The sequence below is a fragment of the Plectrocnemia conspersa genome, unplaced genomic scaffold (genome assembly GCF_051122295.1).
Source record: "Plectrocnemia conspersa isolate PC_06_02 unplaced genomic scaffold, ASM5112229v1 ptg000009l, whole genome shotgun sequence".
NCBI lineage: Eukaryota > Metazoa > Arthropoda > Insecta > Trichoptera > Polycentropodidae > Plectrocnemia > Plectrocnemia conspersa.
The window spans coordinates 4,716,320-4,730,706 of record NW_028277173.1 but is presented as its reverse complement, the minus strand read 5'-3'; the positions used below and the strand labels follow the sequence as shown (position 1 = coordinate 4,730,706).

The 14,387-nt window shown below is 30.5% G+C and overlaps 1 protein-coding gene across 2 annotated transcripts in view; it reads left to right on the top strand.

Annotated features, from left to right (window-relative positions):
• The first annotated feature begins 10,556 nt into the window (after positions 1 to 10,556).
• Positions 10,557 to 14,387, top strand: part of eya (eya transcriptional coactivator and phosphatase 2) — a 49,286-nt gene continuing 45,455 nt past the window's right edge. For both annotated transcript variants that reach the window (XM_088193163.1, XM_088193164.1), the window contains exon 1: positions 10,557 to 10,975. Coding sequence is in view for 1 of the 2 variants with exons in the window: in XM_088193164.1 (XP_088049290.1) it covers positions 10,949 to 10,975 (27 nt within the window). In the remaining variant the exon portion in view is untranslated. The remainder of the gene's footprint in view (positions 10,976 to 14,387) is intronic.

Here is a 14,387-nt window from a genome sequence, read left to right as displayed (position 1 = left end):
ATACATTATTCATTTTTTAAGATATCTATATATATCAACTAACAGCTATTGAAATTTAAATTTAGGTCTCTAAAGTAATATGTGCTTAGGTATTTAAGTCCATATTTAAAATATGAAATTTAATAAAAGATCTATATAATCTGGTTGAATATTTACAAGATAGTTTATATTTCCGTACTATTTACCAAAGTATTGGAAACGAGAATTTTCACAAGAAATATTGTTCAAACACTACGACTGCATAAACTTATTACGGCCGTCTTTAATTTCTGACAAATTCGCAGAAGGACAAGAATCAAACGAGAAGTAAAAAAGAGAAAAAATCTCATTCGTATACCTCGCGATATTTCATTATTTTTTATTAAAGGCAGGGGTGCAAAAAACAAAAACGCATTGTTCGTTCGCCGTAGAGTGGAAGTATTGGCGGCGATAAATTGAATGAAAAACGAACGAGAAGATAGCGCGAGTACCGAGAAGTATTTAATATTTGTACCCTTTGATGCTAATGCTGTGCGAAAACTCTTCAGAGAGCCGGAGAGATAATATCCAGAGGTATAGGTGCAAGCAGGACGGAGCTAGAGTACGAAAGAGACCCTTAACCACCCCAGAGACAATAAAAGTAATAAAGTGAACAAGACAACGAGCTCAACGAGACATCAATTTCCAACGTGCTAACTGAGTGCACTAGGTTCGTGAAGGGAGTTCCATTGCAAATGTGTTTTTTAATGATGTTTAATTTTTTTTCATAAATTGAGGAGTTGCATGGTTTGATTCAAATATCATATTTTGACGCAGAAAACTATTTTTTAAATTTAATTAAAAAAATTTAATTAAAAAAATTCTTTGTTAAAATCTGTTTCAGTATTATTTAAAAAACTTATAATATAAAAAAATTAACCCTTTATTTATTACTAATTAGAAAAACTTAATATATACGCAATAATTCGTGTTGTCACTTTTTTATAAATCGTTTATTTCACTATTGTCGGAATTATCCATAATTGTTGTGTCGTATTAATTGTTTAAGAATTATTAAAAATGGCATAAAAACATTTCTCTGATTAATTATTAATCTGAGTTTATAATTATTGAGCAATATGTGTTTTGTGATTTTATGCTTATAATTAAATTTGAGTTTGTTTTCGTCGTAGTCTCGGGTACGATTGATAAGTTATTTTTATAGTGTTTTTATATTTAATTATCACTTAATTTTGGATGACTTGTAGTTCAAAAAACTTTGTGTAACTAATGTAATTCTATTAAAAATAGTCCTGATAATTTTTTTGTGCATTCTTTTTTTCATTTAACATGATACTTTTCTTATATATTGGTCTAACAGCCGTGATAGCAGCAAGCTCATAAGTGTTTAACCACAAAATTCGATTTCCACTAAATTCTAGGTGGCAAAGGCTTCATTTCGTAAATATAATTGACTCTATTTTGTTTATAATTATTTAAAATTTCATATTTATTCAAAATTGTTTTAGTCGAAAATTAAAATTTAAAAATTATTAGATCATTATTTTCAACATTTTTAGTCAAAAATTCAGGTTTTTAAAACCATTTTGGAACATTATTTTAAGCTTTTTAGTTATAAATTTAATTTATTTTATTGTTATTTAAAATTTGTTTGACCGTTATTTCAAACGTTTTTAAGCAAAAATTAAATAAATAAATCCTCAACAACCTTTTTTGAGCGATATTAAAAAAAAATTTACTAAAAAAATAAAAACTTTCGAAACCTTTTTTTGCTCTTTGTCTTAAACTTTTTTGAACGATGTATCGAGCTTTTTTAGTCAATAGTTAAATTAATTTTTGCCCGTTATTTTAAGCGTTTCAAGTAAAAAATTTAAACCTTCTAAATTTTGTCTGATCTTTAATTTAAAAGTTTTAATCAAAAATTCAAACTTACAAAAACATTTTGACAAAAATTATTTAGTGAAAAATACAAACGTTTGACGAATGTATCAACTAAATCACTCCTCTATTTATAATTAGACGAAATGATTAACGCATATCATCATAAAAGAGACAGTTCTATTTGCGCCAAAAGCATTTTTTCACCGTTGAAGAAAAAATAAGTTTCAGCGTTTAAAAAGAAATACCTTATGAGACCACGTAACAAATTATATACGCGCTATAAATCATAAATAATTAAGATTGAGAGTAGTTTATGCGCGTAACCGTTTTCATTCTACCTTATCGGTCAACAGAAATTTATATTCGTAGAAATTCGCCACTCTTCTCTGATTGGTCATCCCACTGAAAAGGGGCGGACTACTGGGACCCTGGTAGCCAGAAAGCAAATCCATTTAGAAAATTATTTTTTCACCATTTGCCTGATTTCCTCTTTTACGTTTTGTCTGACACAGACTTAAATATCCAAATCGGAGCTTAAGAAACCCAACCTTCAAGAGACCAACTTGGACCGCAACCGAGAGAAGACCGATTCCACTGGTCCAACTTGACTCCGGTATCCAGAGTGATTCACTTCAAAGACCTCTGAAGCCTACCGATGCACCCACAGACAACCTATCTCAACTGTTGCGCAACAAACAATCAATCATTGCATTAATCAAATAAATACCCATGGAAACTTTCAAAACTTTTTTAACCATTTTTTCAAGTTTTTTAGTAAAAACATAATATTTTAAAAATTGTTATTTCAAACTCGAATTGAAAATCGCAAATTATTATATAGCCGTAATATGCCAAATTCATGAATGAAGCAAATGGCTTGAACTTTTCATGAATTAGGCAAATTTTTGCCTAATTCACGCACTAAGCGATATCACCGATTCGGTATAACATAGTATACATATTATATAAATCTCTATTTTTTGTAAAATCTAAATTAAATTAATTGAAATATTATCACGTCCTCACCACCACGACGCGACAGCACCAACAGCCTTATCAATGTATAAATCTTGTTTTACACGTGAGATACAAAATTACCATTGCGCTTATGGTCGGACACAATATACTAAACGCTATTTACATAGCGATAAAGATTACAATCGCCTGCCGATGTATCTCGAGATATATCTACGAGATGCGTCACATTCGAATTCCGCGTTTCGACATAACAAAACGACCGTTTTGTTATTTACCCCCTTGTTGCCAGTGATCGCCATGCATAAACAACGACTCGGTCCGAGTATCCGATTTATTGTGTTGGTTACGAATCAATTCTGATCTATTAAGAGGGAGGGTTTAGACTGGATCTATTGTAGATATATTTGAAACTGTAACATAAATAAGTAAAATAATAATTTATTTCTGATAGCAATAACATTGTATAGAACTTGATCTAGATATGTTCAGTGAGAAAGTAATCACAACATTTTGTACCATGACATCCGATTATTAACTAAAGATGACAAAACTGTTTACCTGTGTTTAAAATAAAATAGCAAAAAAATTGGAAGTTAGGATTTTTGCATTTTTCCATTTTTGCAAATGGCTAATTAATCACAGATTACTCATTGACTGTACTTTCCATTTAATATAACTAAACAACAATAACCTAGTTTCAAAATCCAACTGCATTTTCTACTTAATTATTTTTTGTAACTTTATTACTATAATAATTTAAGTAAATATATATGTACTAATATATTATATCAGAGAAAAATATAAAATATAATAGAATGCACTGTTTAAATCAGACAATCATAAAAAGGGAGGAATGAAGTTTTTACACAAGCAGAAAAAGTTTATGCTACTTTTAAATCTATACTACTATCTATAATTTATTTTTCCCATCGTTAATTGAAAAATCTAAATTAAATATATGTATATGATAATTATTTATTTTATTTTTAATTTATCCTTAAATATTAATGCGGCAATTTTCAATTGAATAATGGATGCCCTTAAATGAAAATTTTCTAACTCTATAATTATATTACAGATATGACAAAACAATGTTCAGTTATTCTAAAATTATTTGTTTATACGTCAATCAAAGTATGATAAATTCGTCATTTTCTATGCAGACTATCCATAAAAACAATTCTTTATAATAAATTCGTTATTTTCTATGCAGACTATCCATAAAAACAGTGGCGTAACTAGAGAGGGAGGGGGCCGCCCCGGGCGGCATTTGCTTGGGGGCGGAATTTTCGCGATGGAAGGACTGTTCATGTAGTGTGTTACTTGAACTGAATACGAATAAAATAGGTATATTTATCCACGAAATTGAATATGTGAAAACTATAAACAACAATTTAACAAATGCTGATTTTTATTATCCGGCTGGTCATAAAATGTTTTATTGCGATTTTTTAACTCAAATATGCGATTGAAATTTGAAAAAAAAAGGCATCCAACTTTTAAACGAGCTTGCCAAACATAAAGACGTTTTCGGTGATAGCTATGAGGAGCTGGAAAAAAGATGTGGTATGGTGGGATATATTTTAGCTATTAATAATAAATGTAATTGCTGTTTTTAATATTTAATGGTATAATTTTGATCATGACGCATTAGAGAAACCTGTCAAGCCATGATGAGCAGATTGTATGTATTATTTAAGCGACATTTTAAAATTTAATAGCATATTTATAACCAGGTGGGCGTAACCTCAACCGATCGAAAGTGTACTTGAAAGTTCCAAAACGCAATTGAAAATCAATATAAATCTAAGGTTAATAAATAATCGCATCGAAGTGTTGATATGATAAAATTTGACTTTTACGACTCGCCCGGCGTCGGGTCGCCACTTTGTTTATCACAGTCATTTTGTCATACGCGCTTAGCTTATTTATTTTATTCTTCATCTTCTTCTTATTACTTCATATCTCTTGTCGAGATTAGAATCTCGTTCGGATCGCGCGAGCCGAGCGTAAATTCGAAAAACGTGAAGACCTCACGCGCACAGAAATTCCGCACCGAAAAACGACCCACTGACGCACGCTTTCCCATGGGGCTAATTCACATAATTTATACAAACAAACTACAGCCGTAAATAAGCGAATAAACAAAATAGTTAAGTTGTGTGGGCAACCCCATTAGCCCCGTGGACGGTAATTTGTGTGGACCGTTCCGTTCCGCCGCATTCCACGGGGAAATTCGACAGAATTGTCGCTGCGGGCCTCCAAATTTTATTATGCCATCTAGTGTGTCTAAGTGACCATCTGCTATTCAAAAAATGTCACTTTTGATCTAAAAATTCAATCAATTTGACAGAAACACATCAGACTAGATAATAAAATCATTATGATGCTCAGAATTCCTCGAACTATAAAATCCTTTTGAAGCAACATATAAACTCATTATTTTATTATAAAATAAAGGTGTGTGTAGAACAATTGTAGAATGCTTCAAATCGTAAATAAACCAAAGATGAGCTAGTCAATTTTCACCCATATTGGACGCATAGTTTGTGTTTGGCAGTCAAGTTTTGACTGCTCGGCGATTCCTTTATTTAAAAAAAATATGGGTAAAAAATAGTGTTCTTAAGATGACATGCCGGTAGTATCTCTTAAAATTATCCCGTAAGAATCTTGAAATATGGCATAATCAATGAGTACAATGGTACCAGGAGTGCACCAATTCGTTGTGTTGTTTGGATGTTTGGCAAAATCACTCTGCAAATACTTACTTTTAGGTGAATATCATACACCAGGTATATTATACTTTATGTTTTATTACATTTTTAACATTAGTGGTTCTTATTCTTGGATGGTAGTAGAGAAATATGGTTTGTGTTAAGATTTTTGCGTGATCTATACGTTTCTGGGTAAGAAGACATAGGGTATCACAGTATAAGATGACACACTATGTCATCTTACCCAACTATGCATCATTTATATGTATTTTTTCATCATCTTTTGTAGTTTATGCCAATGAATCTGGGAATCTTATTTCACCAGCTTTATTTTTTCCAAGAAAGAATCACAAGCTTAAATATTTCGACGAAGCACCTTAAGGCACACTTCAGTTCTGCTACGAAGCATATTATTGGGGAGCTATTTCTTCAATGTATGAACCATTTTGTGTGTTATGTGGGATGCAGTCTAGAAAATAATTCTTGAAAAGTCTTGCAGTCTAAAAAATAAGCTTTAATAATTCTTGACAGCCATGGAAGCCACAAAAGCACTAGAATTTGCTAAAGACAGTGAAGTTTTATCGCTGTGTCTGCCTCCACACTGCACTCATATAATGCAACCTCTTGATGTATCTTTTTTTGCGCCCTTGGATGCTTTTTACAACAGGAAACTTACAACTTCGTTAAAAAATAATCCAGGTAGCACTATCAGTGAGCAGTCTTTTTGGTAGAGCTTATGGAAATTCTGCGTCCGTTGGAAATATTACCAGCGGATTTTTAATAAATTTAATCCATCAGTCTTTCCCGACTATCTATATTCGCCAAGTGACGTAATGAACAACAATATTAAAAACAGACATCCTTTACAACTAAAACCTTCAACATATCAAGTACTTCTGACGAAGCAAGATCTTCATCAGTAAGTATTACTTCTCAGGATAATAAAACTGTTTCAAGCTCTCTAGAAACATTGCATGAGCTCTCATCAATACCAGAAGCACCATTAGGGGTATCAACAAATCGTGCAAAAATGCTAGAAAATCATCAGGCTCGCAAGTTTTAACTAGCAGTTCATAAATAATGCAAGTAAAAGAACAGGGTCAATTTAAAAAAATATTTTAAGAAAATAAAAAAAATATTAGAAAAAGTTCACGCAAAATAATTGTTAAAAGAGTCATACTTGCAGATCCCTTAAATTCTGATTTTGTTTCCAGTGAAAATATTACCCAAAACGATGATCCACAATGCAAATCAAAACCGGGAGAACATTCGGTTATCTGTCAATAATGTCCAAAACAAAAGCATTTATCTACGAATTATGCAAATAAAAATATTATGTCATCTTAAGAACAACCAAAATGTTTTGTTTTTTTTAAGTAATATAATTTCACTTTAAAAAGAAATGTAGACATTTTTTATAAAACCTAATAAATGATATATTTTATTTTGTTATTTAAAATAATTTCCAAAAATACGATTTCCCCTAAGTTATAAAATAATACGTTACCCGATAATTTTATTAAGTATTTAATAAGAAATAAAGATGTACATACATGAGATTAATTAAGGACAGATAGGTATAAGAAAACGAGTACGGCCAGGGGAATATTGTACGGAGGTGTGAATTAGTATAATATTCCTACGACGATTCGCAAAAATAAAAATGTAGCTGGTTTTCTCGATAGAATGGACAACATTTTGCAACCACAGAGGAGATAAATGTCGGAATATTATCTAGACTTGTAACCAAGAGGCTGCAGGTTCAGGCCACGGCAGCAGACTTAATTTATAAAAATGCGCTATTATCAAACACCGGCCCCAGCTGTAAAGTAACATCTATGTATTGATTATAAATTATAATATACATGTCACTGATTTTCAGATCGAAAAGTCTAGGGCAATATTATTCTGGAAAGTTTAGGTAAATATTTACTTGTAAATATTCATTATGTCTGTTGGACTCACCTGGTCGGTACAGATTTACCCCGCTATAACGTATTGGACTTACGCCTATCAGGTTACAATAAAAGATTAAATAATAGACAAAATCACTATAACCAATTAATGCATTCGACTAATATTTCGGATTAGAAAAAACGCTGGCATAAGTGTAATATATCTGACTTGAAAATTATTTTGCCCGCAAAACAATTCATGTTTTAAAAAAAAATAAGCTATAAAATGTCACCTCTATGTATTATGTTTAGCTCTCACCAGCATCCGTAAACGAACAAAAATGTCTGAGGTGACCTATTTCGGCTTTCAACATCAAAAGACTTTTTGGCAGCAAAATGTTTACAAAATAAAAAAAATGGCACGCTGACTACACTGATCTGATTCCAAAGACTGATATTTGGAAATGCACTTAAATGCAATTAAACATGCGTTTTAACAAAATTATCTCTTTCAAAGATTTTTTTATTAACAATATTTTATATAGGTATGCATTACAGATGTTTACTATTTTATTTCAATAGCCCATTGTTTATTATTATTAGCATATAGTATATATATAATATTTTATATCAAATCATAATACTCATCCCAATTAAATCAAATGGCCGCGCACAAATATCTGACGCTTTTATTTGATCCATAAAATTTTGAAATTTTAACAACGCCATAAAAAAATCTCGCAGATAAAATAAAATTGTGTTTGGCTGTTATGATGACACATATTCGATCGTTATTAATAACAACGTAATTTAATATGATTTTTTCGAACATCTTATCTGATATACACACACTCAAACATATAATAATTGACTAATAAAAAAAACATTATACACATTCGCTAATGAGAAATTAGATTAAGAGCTTTCTCACGATCGACCGAGGAGTTGTGTTTCATTTAGCGATAATCATGAGACAATAGGTCGATACGATTGAATAGTTTGAAGCGTTTCTGTGGGAAAATAATTATGCTATTCTATACATTGTTGTAAGTCTATACTAAGATAATACGCTATCTGAGCTGTTCGCATTATATAGTGAATGTTTTGTAAATCTTCAATCAAAATAGAATGAAGCTAGGTTAAGTTTGCTTTATGTGTGTTAAATATAAATTAATGACACATTTCGTCTGAACTTTAAAAAATAATAGTTTTAATACGTATGACCTTTAAATTAAGTTATTATTGCTTCAATGTTTATTATCTCCATCTCCCTTTCAAACTAGAGATAATCACCAAAATTTAACAACCCTTACTATTCAAAACTAAATCTAGTTCAGGGACATGATTTGGGGGGGGGGGGGGCAGGTGGGAGCATTTAAATTACATTGTTTTAAAATAGCATAGCTATCCGTACATATATTTCTACGGACTTCTGATATAAGATATTGCTCAAAATGTATTCAACTTTAAATTTGATCAATAGGAGGGCGCAAAAACAATTATCCCTTCTCAGAAGTCAAAAATTTACATCAAAAGCAATAAAATCGTGTCGGCGCTGTCGCAGTGGAAACGCTCGGTAACGAGCATTTCCACTGCGCTCTCCTTTTGGCTTGCGCTCTCCTGTTCTACGTGAATTCTGCGAGCGTTGAGAACGAAACGGTCCATTTCTACCTAAATTATACAACTCTTATAAAAATAATCAAAACAATCAAGATTGTTTAACGCTTAACATTATTTAATAAAAAGTTTTCATGTTTATTATGTTTTAAAACGCGATGTGGCGTAGGCGTGAAGACGTTTGATCAATTTTTAATAATTTTCTAGTCAAATTAAATTATTTCTCAGTACGTTAATGTAATTATATAATTGCTATTTTTTCCAATTTTAGCTCTGATTATTTTCCGCGAAAAATATTCATGTAAAATGATATTACACTATGAAACAAATAAAAAACTTGAAATTTAGGCCCTAACACAAATGTAAAAACATCAATAAAAGTAATTATTTGAATAGTTTTATTTTATGTATATTATAAGGTTAAAAAATCATCCGAACACTGGCCGCATTAATCAGATATATATTTTTGTGCTAAAGTTTTTTTTTTATTTTTTTAGAACGTATTTTGTGATCTGATTTTTTTTAAATAAATTAGTTTAAGCATATGTGATACATTGTATTTTAAGTACAATTATTTGTACATAATTAATTAAAAGCTAAAATATACCAATCATCCGATTAATGTTCAATATTATTGCATTCAAAATTGTTATTGTAATTATTATAGTTCGTAAAGCCAATTTTATCATTTATACACCTTATTTGCGGTACAATAAGCTTATCATTTGCTAAAATCGTCGATAACAAAAAACTATTCATGGTCTCCGCACATGTCAATAGAAAAAAGTACAATTATTTTGCACGACAATGCACGACTAATTAGACAATTTCTCAAAAGGTAAAATTTTCAACAACTTTAAATATCGAAAATTTTATTTGCTTATTCGATTAATGAAGATATTTGTTAACTGGGTATTATGTATATGAATTTGAAGATCATTAACCACATAATTGTATACCCCCCCCCCCCCCATTACAAGCTGAGTAAAAAATCCTTGTTTGTAAATTAAGATAATTTGTTAACGACAAAAGTTTTAACTTTTAGTTGGAAGTTATTTGTTAAACTTATATAATAACTTAACCTAGCCTCACTTATGATTTTTATGGTGTTTATCTATTTGTTAATAAATCTGAGATTTTAATTTTACCTCGATTCTAATTAGAATCGTATTAATCCATTTTTTTGTTATGGCAACGATTCTGAACTTGCCATATAAATAATACAATATTTGAATAAATTCAATGGACATATATTTTCTTATTATGACCGGCGAAATAATCGCATCACACACGCTCCTATACACATACCTAGCGCGTACGTACGCGTAACACACGCTCGCAACTATCAACAATACGAAAACGTATTCGGAAAAATGAGTAAGAGCGAGACGGCTATACGTCGGCGTGCTCCGTCTCAGTTCCTTTGCTTCGCCCCCTCCCCTTTGTACCGAGGCTCGCCAGGCTTGAATTTCAGTTCGTCGAGAGGCGCAGTGCCGCGGGGTTCCATCTGGGGGACCTGCGCTACACGACTGCTGCCCTCAGACTTAAAAAATCGGCATAACGATCTCGCGTTCAAACTGTCAAAAAACATCATAGACCGGGTGCGCCATTTTAAATTTCAAACAGAAGAAGAAGCCAAATAAAAATAAATACGCATAACCTCAACTATCAAAGTTTTCACTTAAAAAATGTGATTTAAACGTGATAAATATAATAATTAAATATTTATGTATACATAAAGACAATAAACAGTGCTAATTAATTTTATTTTGCCAAAACGCAAATGTAAAACTACTACAAATAATATTTTATTTTTATCGTTTGATTGCGTTTCATCGACAGTGACTTGTGCTTGTTGTAAACCGAAGCTGCACGCCGTTTTTTATGAGACATGATTATAATCTGAATGTGGTAAATATCGAATTTTTTTGTTATTTTTTAAAATGTAAACATCGACCGCGAAAACGCGCTAATTGTCGGCCATGACTTTGCGCCGATTTAACGAGTACCATTGTATCCGAAGTAACGATATTCGTTACTGCGATTTCATTTTTATCCTCCCCCTATTTTTTTTTTTAATAAACTTGTTCGTTGGTCAATTTGGTCGGTTTGCCATACATGTGTAGATGATTTAGCACACGTGTTGGGTCTCAAGCCAGCGCTCTTATTATTGGTTTTTGGACTTCTTGACAGATTATGACTTTTCTTGGAACCCCATTACTGCAGCGGCTGTTATGGATTCCGGTTTTTGCGAAGCAATAATATATATAAACGCATAAAAGCACGTGTGCGTAATCGGTACGTTCCCACTGAGAGCAAAATGCAAAAAATAAATTAAATTTACTTTAATTCTCCCTTGGATATTCAGCCAGTTGATAATAAAACGTGCAATTAAATTTTTAAAAATCGCTTATTATTTTGTAATTTTTACAGGACTTTTATATTTATTCCCATAAATCAGCGGTTTTAAAAAGAGGTTTCGCGAAAAATTGTTTTTGTTTATTAAAAAACTAATATTTGTGTAAAATTTAACAGAAAACATTCAAAATAAAAATAATATGTAAGGTCATAATATATAATACAATTCGACTATAATTATTTTATCAGTTAACATCTTCTTGCCTTAGGGTGTTACTTTGTATTCTAAAGTTAATAGTAATTTATTTCTTTTTGTACATTTTTGCTAAAAAAAAACAATTAAATTAATTTCCAGGAACGGTTTGCGTAATCGCTAACGAGATTATATTTTTGTCCAAAGCAGCTTTTCGCCGGTTGTCGCCGTTCAGGGATTGCCAACATTTTATTGATTCCTTTCAATATTTATTCACACATCAATTGATTACGATATGCTTATCTCCATCTCTCGGATTTGTTCTCTTCGGTTTATTTACGCCTTTTTCCCACTCGCATCTGTCACACTGAATAGATTTTGTGTCCCTTCTTTTTTATCTGTCCGTATAATCTCCGTCGAAAGATTCGGCCCGTGAACGTTAAAAATTATGACCGCCTCGATTGAGTTATGAACATTAATTTTAACGAGTGTCCTCTTCTACTGATAAAAAATGTCGATCGAAAGAAAGAGCCAGTCATTTGCACTGGGAACAGTTGTGCAATGGATATATTCATTTCAAGTCGTCGAATTTTTAATGTGTGTTTATCGAGTTATCAAATATTCATTGTGAAATGATAATAAAGATGCTCTGAGCGTCGTTTTTTATGACACATGGTGTTGTGTTACCTATTATTATTATCTTTTAAGTTATGATTATCGTTTTTCTGATAATATACCATTCAAATTTATGCAAATTTAATAGTTATATATTTTAATTATTTGATTGATTTGAGCTTTTTATTAAAGTTATGATTTTTTCGATTCAGAATTGAACCTATAATTTTTAATACATTAAAACTAATGATTATTAATAATAATCGTATTTTTAATATTGTATATAGTATTACAAAAAATACAGAAAATAACAATATTCGTTTCTTTAAAAATTCAGAAGACAGTTATTAAATGAATCGATCCATTTTATTCATTAGTAAACTGGCAATCCATTGATAGTAAATTTTACTATTAAAATTTAATTTGCCATATATATTTGGTGATATTATGGAAAATACATTTTAATGCTGTTTTTAAATGATGTTGCTGAGGTTTAAAAGATTTTTATACTTTTCATTTAATTTCATTGTTTTTACTGCAAATATGACAGATTTCCCACAGACAGAATGCTTCATGATGATACAGTTATACAAACAGTAATTATACCATTAAATATTAATAAAAAAATATTAAACTAAGGACCTTTCGCTTTTATCTAGTACAGGGTTTCCCAAACTTTTTCAGCGACGGAACACTTTGCAAATCCGAAAATTTTGGCGGAACACTTACCTTATTTTTTAGGTTAGGTAATTCATAATAGTATAAATAAAAATAAAAAAATGTTATTAAATAAATATTAATTGATAAACAAAAAAATTCAAAATAAATAAAACTCCTAATGACTCTGATGATTTTGGGTTGTTAAATTTTTTTTTTATATAATAAACTTTTCCCTCCATAATTTATACACATCAATGTTTAATATTTAACACATATTTTCAAGCTTTTTTATCAGATTTATGAACATTTTTAAGCAAGACTAACAATGTTTTTAATTTACTCCAAATTTTTGTGAAATATTTATTTAGGCTCCGCGGAACACCTATTTTGGATCCGCGGAACACCAGTGTTCCGCGGAACATAGTTTGGGAAACCATGATCTAGTAGAATCGTAGTAGCAAATACAGATCTGCTTCTGTCAGCAACTTTTCGACCGACGACTAACTTATGAATTAAAAATATAAAATACTTACATTAAACATCCCGGGAATATCCGTGAATTATTTCCCGGAATGAGTCAAAACAGAATACTTAATCGCTACTATGTGAGAATGAAAAGACAATCTTTTATCACTTATATTGCAAAGAATAGGTTTGTAAACCACACTTTCTGTAAAGCAATGACTACAAATATATAGTATAATATATTCATATCAGTTGTGTAATATAGATAAGCAGAATAAATCGAGTGCTAATATCTAAAAAACCTGGGTTTGAATCCCATATGGACCTAAATGTTGTTATATTTGTATGGTGTCTGGTAGATCTTATTAGTGATTATTATATAATTATAATCTCGACCGAACATCACAGATTAGGTTTTCCTATATTTTCATAATCTCACGGATGAATTATTCAAATTAAATCGAGCTAGGTCGTGCATAGTGACATCTACTAGTTTTAAGCTGTAATAATATTTTTTAATCAATAAAATAGTCATTGATCCACAGATTTTGATTTCAGTCTGGTGTCTCAATACTTACTTAGTAGTTGTTGATTTACTGTAAATAAATTAATTAGTGTCACATGCTCAATTCACGACATTACCTCAAATATTTTATCACTAAAGTAAATAAATTATTTTTATACATATTTCTTCTACAATTTCATAAAATGTTCTCCTCTTGAATTAAAAGTTTTTAAGTTTTTGTACGCCAGCTTTACATTTTTAGCTGCTCGAGAAATTCGACTGAATTAATTAATTACAAGTGTTTCCAATAAAATCGATGTAATTAGCTTTTCGTAGTACTATAAATATAATTATATTACAATATTAAAGGTTTTATTTATATCAAACATTTCTCGTAATATAATATTTATCTAAAATAAATACTACAAATTTCAATGCAATTCCTATAAATTATTTATGTGTTACACCGAATCGGTGAAATCGCCTATTGCATGAAATGGGCAAAAAATTGCCCAATTCATGAAAAG